At 37.5% G+C, this 16,424-nt stretch overlaps 1 protein-coding gene across 2 annotated transcripts; it reads right to left on the bottom strand.

Annotated features, from left to right (window-relative positions):
• Positions 1 to 69: 69 nt before the first annotated feature.
• On the bottom strand, positions 70 to 16,045 carry wipf1b (WAS/WASL interacting protein family, member 1b). Of its 2 annotated transcripts, XM_077729789.1 has the most exons (11): positions 15,921 to 16,045; positions 15,736 to 15,832; positions 11,952 to 12,059; positions 5,352 to 5,455; positions 5,133 to 5,256; positions 3,987 to 4,148; positions 3,221 to 3,908; positions 2,632 to 2,732; positions 1,654 to 1,884; positions 1,466 to 1,579; positions 70 to 1,047 (listed from the first exon to the last, which is right to left on the bottom strand). In XM_077729789.1, exons 4-11 carry the CDS (start codon positions 5,415 to 5,417, stop codon positions 995 to 997), a joined length of 1,539 nt encoding a protein of 512 aa, XP_077585915.1. In that variant the 5' UTR covers positions 5,418 to 5,455; positions 11,952 to 12,059; positions 15,736 to 15,832; positions 15,921 to 16,045; the 3' UTR covers positions 70 to 994. The 2 variants fall into 2 exon arrangements, with proteins under 2 accessions (XP_077585915.1, XP_077585916.1); XM_077729790.1 differs by lacking the exon at positions 15,921 to 16,045 and having other exon boundaries at positions 15,736 to 15,835.
• Between the last annotated feature and the right edge of the window lie 379 nt (positions 16,046 to 16,424).

Raw genomic sequence — 16,424 nt, 5'->3', positions numbered from 1 at the left:
TATTGCCAGTTAATGAGTGAACTGTGTTTTGGATTGATAAAAATTTACACAAAAAATATCAGGCAGCTCGTATAGAGCCCAAAATGATCAGCACATTTTATTTACTGATGTCAATTTCCATTTGATTGTACTTGACTTCACTCATATTATTAAAAATTGTAACACAAAAAAAGAAACAATACTGCACAGCTTTTGTAAAAACAACTTTACCACTTGCATTAATACTGAAGACACACACACACACACACAAATAGGTTCTTCATTGTAAAGCAAAGCATTTTTTAACAAATAAAAATACATCAGTGCTGTTGTTGCAGCTGAGTGCAATGAGTGTGTGCTTGGGTAAAAATGAGGAAAAATATAGTACCATTCGAAAACACAAAAATAAGTATATATACTGTAAAGGCACAAGTGGCTGTGGGTGGAATTGGACATTGCATTTTTCCCAATCTCACACATTTGTGTAGCTATTTTGACAGAATGCTCCAGCAAACCACAGCAAAGCAATTATTTTTTCAATAGGCACTAAAGGGGATAAATCCCTGGATTTCTCCCTAAGGCACAAAACTTTAGACATTCAATCCTTAAAAAACAAAACAACAAATCCCCTGAGGAAGCCGATTGACTTTGAGTGACATTCATTTTGTGCTATGACACTCACACAAGTGTGGATTTGTCAGGATTGATCAATTAAATAAAGGGAGAACCAATAAGAAATATTGTGCTAAAGAGTGCTTCTCAAATAGGTAATAAGTAATTCTTCCTATGGGGGCGCAACAAAAAATAATTGAGAAGCACAATGCTAGAGGATGCGAGATAGCCACCGATTTAGAGTCCCCGGTGTTAACTAGGATGAATTTGAGCACCCCCCGCGACCCTTGTGAGGATAAGCCATTCATAAAATGAATGAAATTGCGAGATGAACACTAAAATTACATCACGATTTTTGTTTATCTTAACACTGTTCTTTTGGTAAATCCTTTACAGATCTTCTTCACCTGTGGGTGGGAGGAAGAGGAGGAGGCCCTCTTTCTTTTTTACCCGATCCTGCAAAGAAGACAAAAATACAGGTTGGCTTTGGAAGTTGAACACATTATTGAATAAATTGATAACTAATGATTCTCAACTATCTTAATAATAAATCATTTAGAGACATATAATGAAAAATAGTCAGAATATCTAATAAATATTGTCAGATTATGCAGTACGACATTGAAATAGACTGATTATTTTTGCATTTAACTCACTGATTGCCACTAACATTAATAAAAATTGTATTTGACTGCCAAAATGGATTGGACATCTTTCACTACTAATGACAGCTAATGAGTGAATGAAAATAAGACCCTTGTAAACATCATAAAATTAAATTCCCAAATGATTTTTTTTTCTGAGCACCAAATTCTGGCCCTGTAAAAAAAATGATGTTTTAAATTGCCAATGCATTGCATGTGGGCATGCTTACCTCCACCGCCATTCTTGCTGATCTTGCTTGGGTACGTCTTGTTGAAGTGTTGATAGGGTTCTGGTGGCGGCAGGTCCGAGACAGGATGAAAATTGAAGCGAGCCTCCCAATCATCTGCCACAAAGAAGGAACCACATTGTCAACTCTTTTTTCATTCTTAATAACCATGTTTGGTCTTGAGCACTCACCATGTATCTGATTGTGGTGTGAGTTCTGGAAGCCGTTGCCCATTGAGTGGGGCAGACTGGTGCCACCAGGTCCCGTCCCAGGTCTGTCCGGTGGTAAGGGGGGCCTAACTCCGGGGCCACCACGCGGAGAATCTGAGCCCGGTCGGGTTATCGAAGAATGTGCCGGCGATGACCTCAGCCCGCCGCCGCCCATATTGCGGCTTGATGGAGGAGGTGGAGGAGGAAGAGGGCCTGTGGAGGTAACATTGGAAGTCATTAATTTATCATCCGTACCGTGCATGTAAATATGGGTTGCAGGGGCCTATCCCAGCTGACTTTTGGCAGAAGGCAAACAACATCCTAGACCAGACTTGGGCAAACTATGGCCCAGGGGCCACATACGGCCCGTGAGGCTATTTAATCCGGCCCGCCGACGTTGTCCAAATAATGTTTTTTTTTCCCAAGATGGCGCCGTCACGCGGAAGCCAGTGGCAGTAGCTCTGTCCACTCTTATTTGTTTTTCGTGTTTTACAGCCCCTCTATCTTTTTTAAAATTACATTTCAATATTTCTTAATACATTCCTTTTTACTTTACTTGGTACTTTATACTTTCTACTTTAATGATGAGTGATGAGTATGTGAATACCCGAATCCTTTTTTTCTGTTTATGTTTCATATGTACTGTTAACGGATGCAGTTTTTTATTTGTATCGCTTCTTTTTTTCCGCTATTGATTATTAAAAGAAATACATATATTTTTTTAAGTTCATAAAAATGTGAAAATCTACGCTGAAACTTGTAAGCGGTAGCTACTCTTGCTATTAGGACTCAGCACTGAAAAAAAGTTATAATAGGGGTGGACACTACTTTGCGATTTTTCGATAATCGCGAACATTAACTGCGATATTTGAGATTACTGTACTTAATTTTGTTAAGTAAAAATGTAACATGTATTATTAACATTTAGAAATACACAACATTGTAATATATTTTCCCAACCTGTACGGCCTGATGATTGGCTTCTTCCAAAAGATGGTGGCCTCTCATTGGGTGGAGGAGGAAGAGGTCCGGTCCGGATATGAGGGGAAGAGACACTAGTGCTGAAATGAATAATATTTAACAAACAGAAAATAAGTGTCAACTACAATTTTAAGCCATTGGATCCCATTGAATGAGTCAACATGAACTAGACCAGGGGTCGGGAACCTTTTTGACAAAGAGAGCCATAAACAATTCATATTTTCTAATGTTATTCCTTGAGAGCCATTCTCCGAATTTAAAAGTCAAAATATATATAAATGGGTGCTTATGTTTTTAGTAATTTCACCACTTTTAAAGCGAAAAAAAATACTTTTGACATTCTTATGCAGTTGCTAATAAATAGAGTCCGCATTCCAGAAGAGTCTAATGCAAAAAAAAAGAAGATTAAAGAAGCTCTAGATGTGGTATCTGGTTTCCATATTTTAGTTCACAGGTTAGCAGAGAGCCACATCCACCCATCAAAGGAGCCACATGTGGCTCCCAAGCCATAGGTTCCTTACCCCTGATCAAGACAAATTTTAAAACTTTTGCTTTGTTTTCTGCATACCTGAGTGAAGTGTTCCTCTGTGGCAGACGAGGCGTGGAGTGCTGGTCCCCCACAGCGGGTGTCGGTGGCAATGGAGGTGGGCCCGGTCGCCCCGGTGGAAGAGGGGGCGCACCCGCTCCAGAGCGAGGCGAGATAGAAGACAGTGGTTTGGTGTTGACGGCGGGAGGTGGTGGTGGGGGCGTGTCTCTGGGCATGGACGGTCGGTGCCCTCCAATCGGGGCTGGCGGGGGTGGTGGTCGGTCATCGGGTAGCGGGGGCCGCCCCCCAGGAGTCGCCGGTAAGGGCGGTCGGCTGTGATTTGTGGATGGAGAGAAGCTCGACCTTGAAGAGCCACCTGGGGTGGGAGGCAGGGGCCCATGCCGTCCGGGAGGAAGACTCGGTGGTGGCGGTCCAGACGAAGGGCTAGATCTTGGTCCCCCATTCAGTGACCGAGGAGGAGGTCCCCCCCGGGGACTACCACTGAAGTTCTGGTTGGGTCGAGGCGTGTTAGGTATGGGGGGTGGGCCGCCCAGAGGAGTGTCTTGCTTCGAGGTGTTTATTCGGCTCTTGGGAAGATCAGGAACTCCGCCATGGGCTGGAGGGAGCGCACCTAGGTGCTTTGGAGGACCAGCAGATCCTACGCCAAAAGGAGTGGGGCCCCCACCGAAGCGATTTGGTGGGAGCGCTGGTCCTCTGCTTGGTCCGGAATCTGGGGGAGGAGCGAAACATTAATTTAACAATCAACATTAACAAAGGATTTGTTTTTGATCATTTCTTTTGTTCTTACCATTTGAATCTCGGTTGGTTGCTGAGCGCAATTTGGGCATTCCGCCCGCAAATAGGCCTCCTAAGCCAGCAGGAGCACCACCGCCACCAAATCCTCCACCACCACCTGAGCCTGAACCACTTCCTGAACCTCCACCACCTCCTCCTCCTCCTCCTTTGGGTTCTGAGTATATGCATAACATATTTTTAATGTTTATAGTATTTACAGTATTACCTTGACATACGAGTGCTCCGACATACAAGCAATTTGAGATACAGATAAAATTTCGGGCAAATATTTACCCTGAGATACGAGACAAATTTTGATATACGAGCATACAGCCAGGTGTGGCCAACACGAGAGGCTGCTTTTGAGAACAAATGGCCACTGTCTTGTTGCAACTCCCTCGTGTCTTCAAGAGCACTGGGCGGAGCGTTGCATTTTTTCAGTGTTTATATTCCCCCAGTGCAGAATGGTGTACGCGTGGCAGATCTTGCTCGCTAATAAAATAGGAATATACTACTTCTCATTGGCAAGTGGTCGTGCATTAACCTATTGTGAGGACATTTGTGTGCATCATTTTTTGGAATATTTTTAAGGGATACAAAAGCAATCAACTCTCGACATATCCTTTTAAAAACTGCCTGAAAGTCAGGGTGAAGGCGGGGCAAAAAGAGCCAACTAGGGAGAAGAAAGGTAAAAAAAATAAATAAAACAAAATTAGAATTAATTTTAGTGTAAGGTAAGATTACATTTGAGTGTCTGTATTGTAATCCAAGTTCATTTAAATTCGTTTATGTTGTGTTATGAGCGCGTTGCCATGCAAAAAGTATCTTTTTTTCTGTCCTTCTCTCTCTCTGCTCCGCGAAATCTGTCTAATTTTAGTGCTATTAAACATCATAACCACTAGTTATTTGTTACTCTGTTAATAGATGACGAATTAACAAATAAAAATGTTTTTCCATTCAAAAATCCTGTGTTTTTGTGTTTTTTTCAGAGGGTTGGAACGAATTATTGGTTTTTGGTTCATTTTCTATGACATGATTTGAGATGCGAGTTAATCGACATACGAGCTCAGTCTCGAAACGCATTAAGCTTGTATCTCAAGGGACCACTGTATACATATATATATGAACAGGTGAGCGTGAGTTAGTGAGCATATCTTACTGTCCAGGAGAGGTCCACTGCGGTCATTGGTGACAGTCTTTTTTAGACTCGCTCCCTTACAGATGTCAGACAACAGAGCACTGCGTCCCTTTTGTTCTCCACGGCTCGGCCTCTCCGTGTTAGCCTGCAATGACCAAAATAATGTAAGCATCAAGTCTCTTCATGAGGGTTACAATATGTATATATGTGGGGTTTTGCGAGATTGTTAGTGTGACTTACAAGTGCTAGAGTGGGAGGAGGAGGGGGTCCCGCTGGAGGAGGCGGAGGTGGGGGCGGGGCAGGCATCTTTCTACGTTTAGGCTGGCTGCACTTGACTTTGCGCTCTATGAGACAAACGGTTGGACAATTTGTTGCCATCCTTTAGCAGTTTGTGTCCTAAAGTGGACAGACGTCTATCGCCATCATGGCCAGCCAATGAGTTAACTGCTATCAACTGTATTGATAGAATATTCAAACCTTGAAATTGCTGTACTATTCAACATTTGAAAAAAAGTTTCACAAAATATAATGTGTAATGTAAAAAAATATGATTAAAAAGTTTCAATTAAAAGGAAATATTTCCTCCTTTAATTAAGTTGCCCAAATTTGAACATTTTTAGTGTTCAAAAAGTTGGAAAAATTAGAATGAATCATATTTTATAATAAAAAACTTAAAATAATGTCAACAATGATATTTAATGATTTACTATATTCATCAATACATTAAAAACGTTTTATCTTTTAAAGAGTATATATATATATATATATATATATATATATATATATATATATATATATATATATATATATATATATATATATATATATATATATATATATATATATATATATATATATATATATATATATATATATATATATATATATATATATATATATATATATATATATATATATATATATATATATAATATATATATAATATATATATATATATATATATATATATATATATATATATATATATATATATATATATATATATATATATATAGTATTTGTATTCATTTGACTAAACAAATGGCTGATTGTTCATACAACAATATGCATTTTATTATATTACTTCTATTTAAGAGAGATAACACAGTCACATTTCTATTATTTTATGAATAAATATATAATGAAATAAGTATTGAAACAGTTTTAACAGCGTTCAATGTTAGGTTAAGAATACCTATAACATTAACATCTGCATTATTATTATTATGATAGTGGGAAAGTAGCCTTGTGGTTGACTTTGTCACCTCAATGAACATCCAAACATAACAGTCAATAAAACCACAAACAAAACACAGGTGTCTGATAAACATTATATTAACTCTGCACTTCCCCTGCGTGTCAAACAAACCAAAAGTGTAGCTATTGGCACAGCAGGGGCTTTTTCCGGTTAATGTGATCTCTGATCTTTTGTTAGTTTAACCACTAGCCTTCTCACATAGACTAAATCATGATCAACTTTAGTAAAAATAAGAGACGCATCAACTCTTCCAGTTTCCAGTTAGTCATGGCGAAACAGTGGATGTGATGACATCAGGAAATAGAACCATCTGTTTTGACAGTTTGCTTGTGGTCCACTGCAGGGTAACCAACTAAAAGGCAATAGATCTCACGTAAGACTGCCAATGATAGTGATAGATCTCTATCCAATCCATTCAAAGTGGAAATTTCCCTGTATAAATGGATTGGACATCTGTCGCTGCCAATAATGTCCTGATAAATGACATCAATTGAGTTAGCCCGTTGTAGTTCCAAACCAATGACGGTATCTCTTGGAGTCACACGCACACTGATCAGCACTGAACAGTGGTGGAATTGTGTGTGCATGTGTTGAAAGGCAATAACAAACAGTCCAATTGTTTCATTTCGAATGTGCAGTCTTTTTCTCAGTCCTCCGCAGTCACAGAAATGTTTTGAAATGAGAAAATCGTTATTCTTGTCCTCATTTTGCAGTGTTTTTTTAACTGGATTCTATTAAGTTTCAAGTGTTACTAACTGTTTTTTTTTCCACTCTAGTGGTATAAAAACCTTCTAAAATGATCTACTAAAAAATGGTCTTTTACACAAATGCATGTAGACTTTTTAAAGCCGTTCAACAATCTGTATAGTTCAGTGATGCAAGCGCTATACGCCACAACACCAAAGCCACACACCTCGAAATTTGGGCATGCCTTTTATCTAAATACTAGTATAATAATCTAAATAGGAATACTAGAATACTCCATGGAGCTAAATATTATAACACTTGCTTTAGTTCTTCCATTTCTGTAACGTGATTTTGTACAGTTCTGGGTATTGAGAAAGAGCCAAAAAAATAAACATGATCTGATTCGAGTAAATTATCAAGAAATACTCCTTAAATGTTATCTAAATACTGCTAAACTAACTCAAATAGTCTCAAATAGTTACATAACACCCTTGGATTGGATTTAAATACTTAGCAGCTTTTGTGAAAACACAATCGAAATAGGTACGAGTTGATTTAAGGAAAATTTAATGAAATAATCCCACAACATTTTCTAAAAACTAATACTAAATGACGTCAAACAGTCCTCAAGTTATCTTACACTCTTAAATTTAAGAGAAACGCTCCTAATTTCTATAGGTATAGAGCAACACATAAACTTTCACTCGCACATCATCTGCAATATTAAAAGTCCATATAAAGTATCATAATTCAGGCTACTCACCAATAAACAGCGAAAATCGGAGACTCAACCCTTTCACACCTGCCATCATACTCTAAAATTGTCTTCGTTCACACAACTACAAGGTGCAAATGCACACTAGCTAACCTGAACTAATAATCATTATGTAGGATTGCTCATTGATTTGCAATCGTTCTTTGGTCTTTGATGTTTCATCTTTTAAAAACAACCAATCAAGTATCATGCCCTAAACCCCACCCAGTGTCTTTGTTGTACGTCTAGATTTAAAATGGACACACCCATCAACTTTCCTCTTTGATGTTTCATCTTTGATAAACAACCAATCAAGAGTCAGGCCCTAAACACTGCCCAGTGTCTTTGATGTATGTCTAGTTTTAAAATGGACACACATACATATTTATACACAACTGTTTAGAATGACTATTTAACCAGATTTTTAGACAAAAAAATAAAGAATGTATGTGTTCTGTTTGATGACATGCCATAACAGGAGTCTTGCCCCACATAAAGCCGCAGTTTACCATTTGTGCTTATTGTGGGATGTTAGTCAATCAATGTAGTATTCGCAAACATATTTTGCTTTTAAGAAAGCCCATTTTAAAGACAAGTTCACCATAACATTTGCACTTATTTCCACTTATTGGTCCTCCCTTGAACCCAACACATTGCAGTGTGTTTCTGAGTGCACACTATCAAAATTAGTTACAGTTGCGAATTGTTAAATAATTACTGACAAACGTTTCCCTTCTTGTCCCTCAAGTACGCACTTGCAATTCCACCGCATAGAAAAATGTCATTGCATGTCTTATTAATTTTAATGGCTTAATAAATACTTTTTGCACAATTATTATTTCTTTTTTTGCATTTCTCAAATATTTAATACAAAATTGTTTAAATGGTGCTGGGCCTAGTATTGGGGATGTTGGAATGTATTAGGGCTTATTATAGTCGCTATCTTTCTACTGACAAAAAAATCCAAGTTAGAAAACCATTTCCAAAACGACTTCATTTTGTAAGTACAGGTACTACTGTGCATATAAATATGTATTTAAGTCACATCTGTGCCATACTTTTTTTCAACACTTCACATTCCCTATCAAAGACATAAACAATGTTGTTTATGTTCAACTGCTCATAACTCAACTGCCTATACAAGAAAAATGAAACATGTTTTAAACTTTTCTTACGATGAAAGATGGGAATTAGAGTTAGAATTAGAATTCCCACAGGTCTCAGCCACTTATCTTGTTTTAAGGAGTCGGAAAAAATGTAATAGCCCTGTAAAAAGCTTTACGAGTTTGGGAAAGAATGGAATGGAATAGTTTAATTGTTTTGAACTCCAATTCCACACAAACATACATTGGGATATCATTTACTTGGCAATTGGCAGTGTAAGAGCAATTTTTCGAGTGTCCCAAACTTCAAGAAAGCAGGTTTATCAATATTTTCTCCACTATGGGTTGTGTGTCTGCGTCCACCTAACACCATATCATCACTACTCCAGCACGTCTGGTATTAGATGCGCTGAGTATGCCAAGAAATCGATGGGTTTCACAATCGGCACCTTTACTAACTAAAATTTACGAGCCTCCAGATTTATAGAACATTTTAGAAGTTGTTTGTGTAGAGGGCACCATATTTTATCTCTGCTTCATCATAAAAAAACACAGATATATTGGGATAATGCTTTAACGCTAACTTGATTTCACGTGGGCCTAACCATTTTAGATATAATATTTAGATATTTTCTTAAGTAAATGGATTAAAAGAACTGGATTAAAAGATAAATCTAAAAATAATGATCATTTTAGATTTTTTTATACATATTTTTAGATTTTACAAAATGATTTTTGAACTAAAAAGACGGAAAAAATGGATTAACAAATGGCAATTATTGATTTAAAAGGGGGAAAATCAGTACATTTAATATACATATATACTCTTCATTTAATTTGATCCTAAAACAGAAAGTAAGCACTCATCATTTACTCTCCCGGGCCACACAAAATGATGCGGCGGGCCAGATTTGGCCCCCGGGCCGCTACTTTGACACATGCTTAAAGGATAGTAAAAAAATGGTTAATTGATTTTCTTAGTCCTTAAAAAGCACTTGAATTTGACCACGAAAATCTGTACTGGCCCTTTTTTGCATGTTGGATCGCAGGGTCTCTGTCTCAACACACATTTATTCAAGTTTGAAGGAGGATAGTCAAAATAAATGTCAGATGTTTTGGACACAGTGAAGCCAGAACAGTTGGAAGAGGTATGCTGCTGAGTGGCTAGGCTAACATTTTGTGTAACTGCATACACACACACACACACACACACACACACACACACACACACACACACACACACACACACACACACACACGGACACACACACACACACAGATGTGCTGTGAAATTTGACCTCATGCCTGTTCCTCATTGAGTCAAACCATAAAACAGAAACATTCCACTTGCAAATAAGGGTTGAAAAGCAATATTTATATTTGGTTTGAAAGACTATTTTTTTTTCTCTGGTTTCATAAATAGATTTAATAGTTAGGCGAGAACAAAAATAATAAAATATTCGTGTTTTTTGAGTGCATATAGTGGAGAAAAATAAAGGCCTATATTTCCAGGAAATAAGCAAAATTGCTGTGAGCAGCCATTTTTTTAGCCAATCAAATTTGAGTATTTCAAATAGTCTGCTTTGCTTGTGATGTTAGAGACTGTTATTTGGATGGCAATGTCGTTACTAAGCATGACGCCACATTTGCCAGGAATCTCTAGCAGAGGCAGCTGGTAAAATGATAACATCAACGTGGTACGCTCTTCAGGTTTGTGAAATTATGCATGTGGACAACAATACACAAACGTAGCATGTTGTGTACCGTTTCTCTGTGTGCAATGTGCAGCTGAAACAACAATAAACAAGTTCTTATACAATTTTTTTCCTATGTTTTTTAATTTTCTGATCGCAAGTTTAAGTGAAACCCATCCTTAATATAAATATATATATTCACCATAATGTACTTTTCCTTTACTTGTTAAAAAAGTATTAGTATTTAAACATGTAGTACTTATCTCTCATTCATTGTACAGTTTTTTTTCTTTTCTTTATTTTACTTTCTAATAGTGCCAATAAGGTTCAAATTATTATAAATTGAATGAGGATTTATTATAGAAAAATGTATTTTATTTGGCAAATGTATTAACCTAGCACATCAGACGGACTGTTCCCGAAATTCACCACGTAAATATTTCATGTCCATTTGGAAAGATAGAATTGAGACCTTTTGTAATGAGATTTTCAAAAATTTATGGCAGCTGATTTGACGATGGTTCTTCTCGTCACACTCATCACCGACCAATCCATATTAAGCTGCAGTATTACAGTTAATATTGGTTTGGAGAAGAGCAAAAAACATGTTTTCCCCTGTCAAAAAAGCTTTTAATGACATTCCTTGTTTCTCCTTTAATGAGGAAATTGAGTGTATTGACTCATCTACAAGAAGTTCATTCCACTTAACCATTGTATTAAACCTGATAGTCACATCCTGGTGATGTTACGTCTCAAGCCCCGCCTCTTTCGCTGGATTAACACAGACCCCGAAGGTCCTGCATGACGGAACAGGCAAGACCGTTTTGCTGTGCAAATCCACAAATTTATAGCAAACCTTTCTACTTCATTGTTTAAAACAATATTCCATTATTTTCACTGCATATAATTTTGGTTTAACTGATAAAAACATTTAAAAAGTTTTCTAATTGATTGTGCTTACTTTGCTCCATTACTATTTTTTATCACACTGGCTTGTAACACCTGCTAGCCTCATTTTATTAGACTCTACGTTTACATTTATTACTATAATGATTAAGTTTATCCGTCTCCTTGTGCCCTGTGATCAGCTGACCACCGATTCAGGGTAGGATAAGCTCCAGCACCCCCCGCGACCCTTGTGAGGATAAAGCGATTCCGAAAATGAATGAATGAACGAACTATAATTAGAATTATAAACTCTTTACATCGCAAACTGGTAATATTACTGTGTTCAAGGGTCCCAAAAAGTTTTTTTTTTGCTTAAAAGACAACAAACTTGTTGACCCCTTTTAAATAAACACCGATGAGTTAAAAATAGTATTCACAAAATAAGGTTGTACTCACTCAATCTGCGTCCATAGAAGAAGGACCGGGATATTGAGGAGACAATAAAAACAGCACCTCAGTTCCGTCCTCATGAAAATGCCAAGTGTGAGTAGAAGCCACATGCAGCTGAAAAAAAGTCAAAAAAGCAGAAGATGAGCGATTGCTCGAATGATTTTTTTTAAAGATGTCCCTCCCCCCTTCACGTGACTTCTATTTCCTCTTAAAGCATCAAACTTGACGTGTAGCATGCGCCACTTCCACTTTTTTACTTCTCCATACAAGCCTTCTTTTTATTTGTTGTATGTTGTGCTCTGCAATAATTTTTATTTTTAATTGGGATTTCTTTTTTCATCTTGAGTTGCTATAAGTTTGATGTTAAAATCCTATTTTTATTCAATTTTGAGTACAAAACAAACATACTCGAAGTAAAAATACATGAAAATGTGTGCTTTTTTAGGCATTTCACTGCCTTTAAAGTAGAAAAAGTCCCAGAATTATGTTGACAAAATTGTTACCCTGATGCTAATCAATGGGATGCATGCATGCAGAAAGGTTTAATTAAAAACTGGAAGATTAAAGCGACTCTAGACGTAGTGTCCAGATTTTTGCTCACAGTTTAGCGGAGAGCCATAAGCACCCATCAAAAGAGCCACATGTGGCTCCCGAGCCATAGGTTCCCTACCCCTGGTCTAACGTCTCAGAATGTTCTTGTACTTTGTGATGTATTTTCTGTGCCAGGTGACATATGTGGATGAAAATTTAAACCAATGAAAGGATTTTATTATAAAAAGCTGAAAAACCCAAGCATAAATGAGCACTATGCTGACTTCACAGCGGCCGCTTCCTGTCACTTCCTGTCCTCTCTGCGTTCCACTTCCTGCTTTGTTAGCTCTATGCCACAATGTCACACTCTGTGTGTGCGTGTGAGGACTCACATATCTCGAGTGTGAAAGAAAAAGAAAAAAGATAAGAGCACAATCAACAATGATGTGCTTGTTTGACTGCTTTTTGGACATTCCCTATCTGTCTGTCACATGAGCCTGCCTCACACAATATTATTTATATACTGTCATAACTCTACTTATGAATGCCTCTAGGTACAAAATTTCCAAGTTTCATTACGAAAGCTTTTATATGCAAATGAGTGCCTCGAGATACAAAAAAAGATCCAACTTCCGAAATCCTCCAGTGAACGCATTTCCCTATCCGTTCTTTATTTATCATGTTTTTGAAAATATTGTCGCGGATGAATTGATTCTCACGTTAGAACCTCGCTACACTACGTGTATAAAATAAACTCAATATTATTAGTATCGGGGTAGTAACTATTACTTATTACTATTGTGGTACATCTAATTCCAAATTACTTCTACTGACAAAATTTTCTAGTTACGAAACCCTTGGATATGCAAATTACTGTTCCAATGGATGAAAACGAGATCCATGTTACAAAATCCCCCAAAGCGTCAATACATTTACTGAATCCCTTATTTTATTTTGAAATTGTCACCGTAGCATTGTGTTCAGCTTGAAAATCTTCCCACACTCTGCTGGCCCCCAGTAAGCTGTTTTGCAAAAACAACTCCCCATTTTCCAAGTTTGCTTAGAAATCTTTGTTCTTTATCTAAAATTACTGGTATGAAATGACTTTCGCAAATGCAGCACAGATCTGGCCCCACTCCTTATAAATGGAGTATCTGGGGAACATTGTCAGGGACCCATACCACCCTGGTCGCAACCTATTCCAGCTGCTGCTCTTTGGCAGATGCTACAGGTGTCACAAAGCACGGACAAATAGACTTAAGGAAAGTTTTTTTTCCCACAGCCAACTTGAGTTAGCACGACACACAATCCCTTCCGTGCAATAACTTCGGGGGTGCAATAACATGTGCAATATCTTAGAATTTACCTTGCAAGGATGTGACATTTTATATTTTTATATTACTTATGTTTTTTTTTCACTGGGAAAACACACTTTGTAGAGTAGCACCACCAATTTTGTTATACGCAGCTGTGTATGATGACAATAAAGGCTTTTGAATTGAAATTGAAATTTGAATTAAATGAAGAAACAGGCCCTGTTATCCAATCATGACTGATTTCGCCGGGCAATGTGGCCGTGGTCCATCTACCAATGCTCAGATATTGAACACCATGATCTTTAAAGCCTCCAGACCACTGAGGGACTGTGTTGTAACCTCAGTCTCAGTCTGCAGAAGGTCCCCACCTTGTGGACTTCCTATGTGTGGCTCCAGTTTCTTACCTAGGTCTACAATGTCTTGTGTGTCTGTCTTGCTACTGCAACCAATAAATTTCCCAAATACAGGATTAAATAAAATAAAGTTCTAAACCAGAAAGAAGTATTAAAAGCGGCGACTCTTTGGCATGGCCTCGCTGTAACCAACAATGAGATGTAGAGACGATTACTCCTTTGGATAGAAGAGGGAGAAATTGCAGGTAATAATGAAGGAGTCGATTATTTCTGAAAAAGCAGCTATATAATGCTAAATTGAAATTATAACTTGAAGTTGTTTAGATGCGTGTTAATGTGTTCCTGCTCACACTTAGAAATAGGAATAGAAAATATTTTTTGGTGCTTGTTATTCATTGGAATAATGAAATTATTTTATTGTTTATGCAACTTTAAAGTTTTTAGGTCATCTGGAGAATGTTATATTGAACTATTTAAGGGTTGGTATTTATAAAGTTTGGGAGCAATTGCCTTAGTAATCATTTGAACTAAGAGTGATCAATTCGGTGCCCAATTTTAATATTGAGGCTTAAGCATGTGACCATGCAACATGTTTGACACACTCTTGTGTAAAAAAAATCTGCTCTTCCAATTTGCTCCTTTATATTAACTTTGGATTGTGTTTGTCCTGAGTGAGCCAAACTAAATGAGTTGCACACTCATATGTTCCCTTCATCACTTTAGAGTCTTTCCAAACGCTGAATGGAAAGAGTCGGGGAAATGAGTCTGCCGATTGAAATGATCCAAAACAATCCCAACAACTCCGTTCCCAATAACAAGATAGATAACTTGTACGAGGATATTATCATATTCCAGAAATTTAGATTACAGTTCAGTATCATAAATACAATCACCATTTTTTCATGAAACGCCCAAATAGTAATACCCATGAAAAATGTATATATATGGTTAATGGACCCAGTTAATTGTCCCAGTCCCAGACAGCAAAAAAACAAAGACGGAAACAAATTGCACAGGTAAGAAACCATGTGTACGTATTTCCTCCCTGCTTTAAGTTTTTTTTAAATGCAAAAAAAAGTATTTGGGGCAAATTTAAACAAGTTCATATTCGTCAAAAATTTAGGCAAAAATTAGAAATACTTTCACATTTCATTTTTTTCCAAATGAATTATTTCCATTAATTATAATTATTAACTTCCAAATCATATTCACTCTACTTTTCCATTAGTTTAAATGCAGTATTAAACACTTAACATATTCATCTCAGGATTTCCCTGAATGGTGACAAGCTAAACAGAAACTCTTTTCTGTCAAACAGGATACACACACACGCACACATTCCACGTACTGATGCGCATGCAGCAAGCAGATGTCTCCTTATATAAAGATCTCTTTGAGCATGACAATGAAAACCAAATGTGAACGCAATTCATCCCCTTTTAGCACATTGACATTTAAGAAAATATTGATAGCATGGGCCTAGTAACTATATTGCTTATTACTATTGTGGTACACCTACTTCCAAGTGACTTCTACATACACATTTTTCAAGTTACGAAACCATTCATTTTGAAATACTTTTCAACCAACCTGGGCCTTCCGCCAACATGCAAGAAGTAGTCCCCCACTTCTTCGTCTTCTCTCTGCAGTAAACAATCCCCGCAGCAGCCTCAATCGCTGCCAGCTGCTGCTTAGAGGAAGAGGAAGAGGAGGGATGACAAGCCTTCATCATGCGCGCGTTACTTCCTCGAGAACGTGACTTTGCGTTAACTCACCCAAGCGCGATTCCAGAAGACGTCAAAAGGGATAATGATGGGGGAGGCATGCAGTCAATGGTCAAGACTGCAGTGGGCGGGGTCATCAACTGCAGTAGCTCCTCCCCCTTACTTTACTACAAGCGGCCGCCAAGTCCCTTCCTTCATCGGTTTGTGTACAGTGAGGGATTTACTGCATGATTTATCTATTTAGGACACGCATGAAAACAACAGCCACGCAATGTGATGATTGACAGGAAGTTGGTGTCAAAATATTGATTGAAATTGGTTTTAATTTGTTAGTTTCCAATTAAATAATTGGACGTCAATAGCCATAGTTAGTGAAATCTGCAAAAGAATGAAAAGAAACACATGCCCACATGTCTAGTATTATTCTCATCAATGAACTCTTTCAGCGTAATGTTACAATATTACCATCCAGTGGTCTTGAAAGACTATATCTCATTTGTTTTAGGAACAAATTTGACGAGTTCAAGTGCATGTGGATTTTTCTGTCCACAAAAA

Source organism: Stigmatopora nigra, chromosome 12 (assembly GCF_051989575.1).
Source record: "Stigmatopora nigra isolate UIUO_SnigA chromosome 12, RoL_Snig_1.1, whole genome shotgun sequence".
NCBI classification, from domain to species: domain Eukaryota; kingdom Metazoa; phylum Chordata; class Actinopteri; order Syngnathiformes; family Syngnathidae; genus Stigmatopora; species Stigmatopora nigra.
The sequence above is the reverse complement of the archived record's forward strand: the minus strand, read 5'-3'. Positions and strand labels throughout refer to the sequence as shown.

Coding starts and splice junctions, on each gene's coding strand:
- wipf1b (XM_077729789.1), bottom strand. CDS start 5,417: ATGCCTGCCCCGCCCCCACCTCCGCCTCCTCCAGCGGGACCCCCTCCT. Junction 3,909..3,986: donor AACCAACCGAGATTCAAATG/GTAAGAACAAAA, acceptor CTCCTCCCCCAG/ATTCCGGACCAAGCAGAGGA. Junction 2,733..3,220: donor CAGAGGAACACTTCACTCAG/GTATGCAGAAAA, acceptor TATTCATTTCAG/CACTAGTGTCTCTTCCCCTC.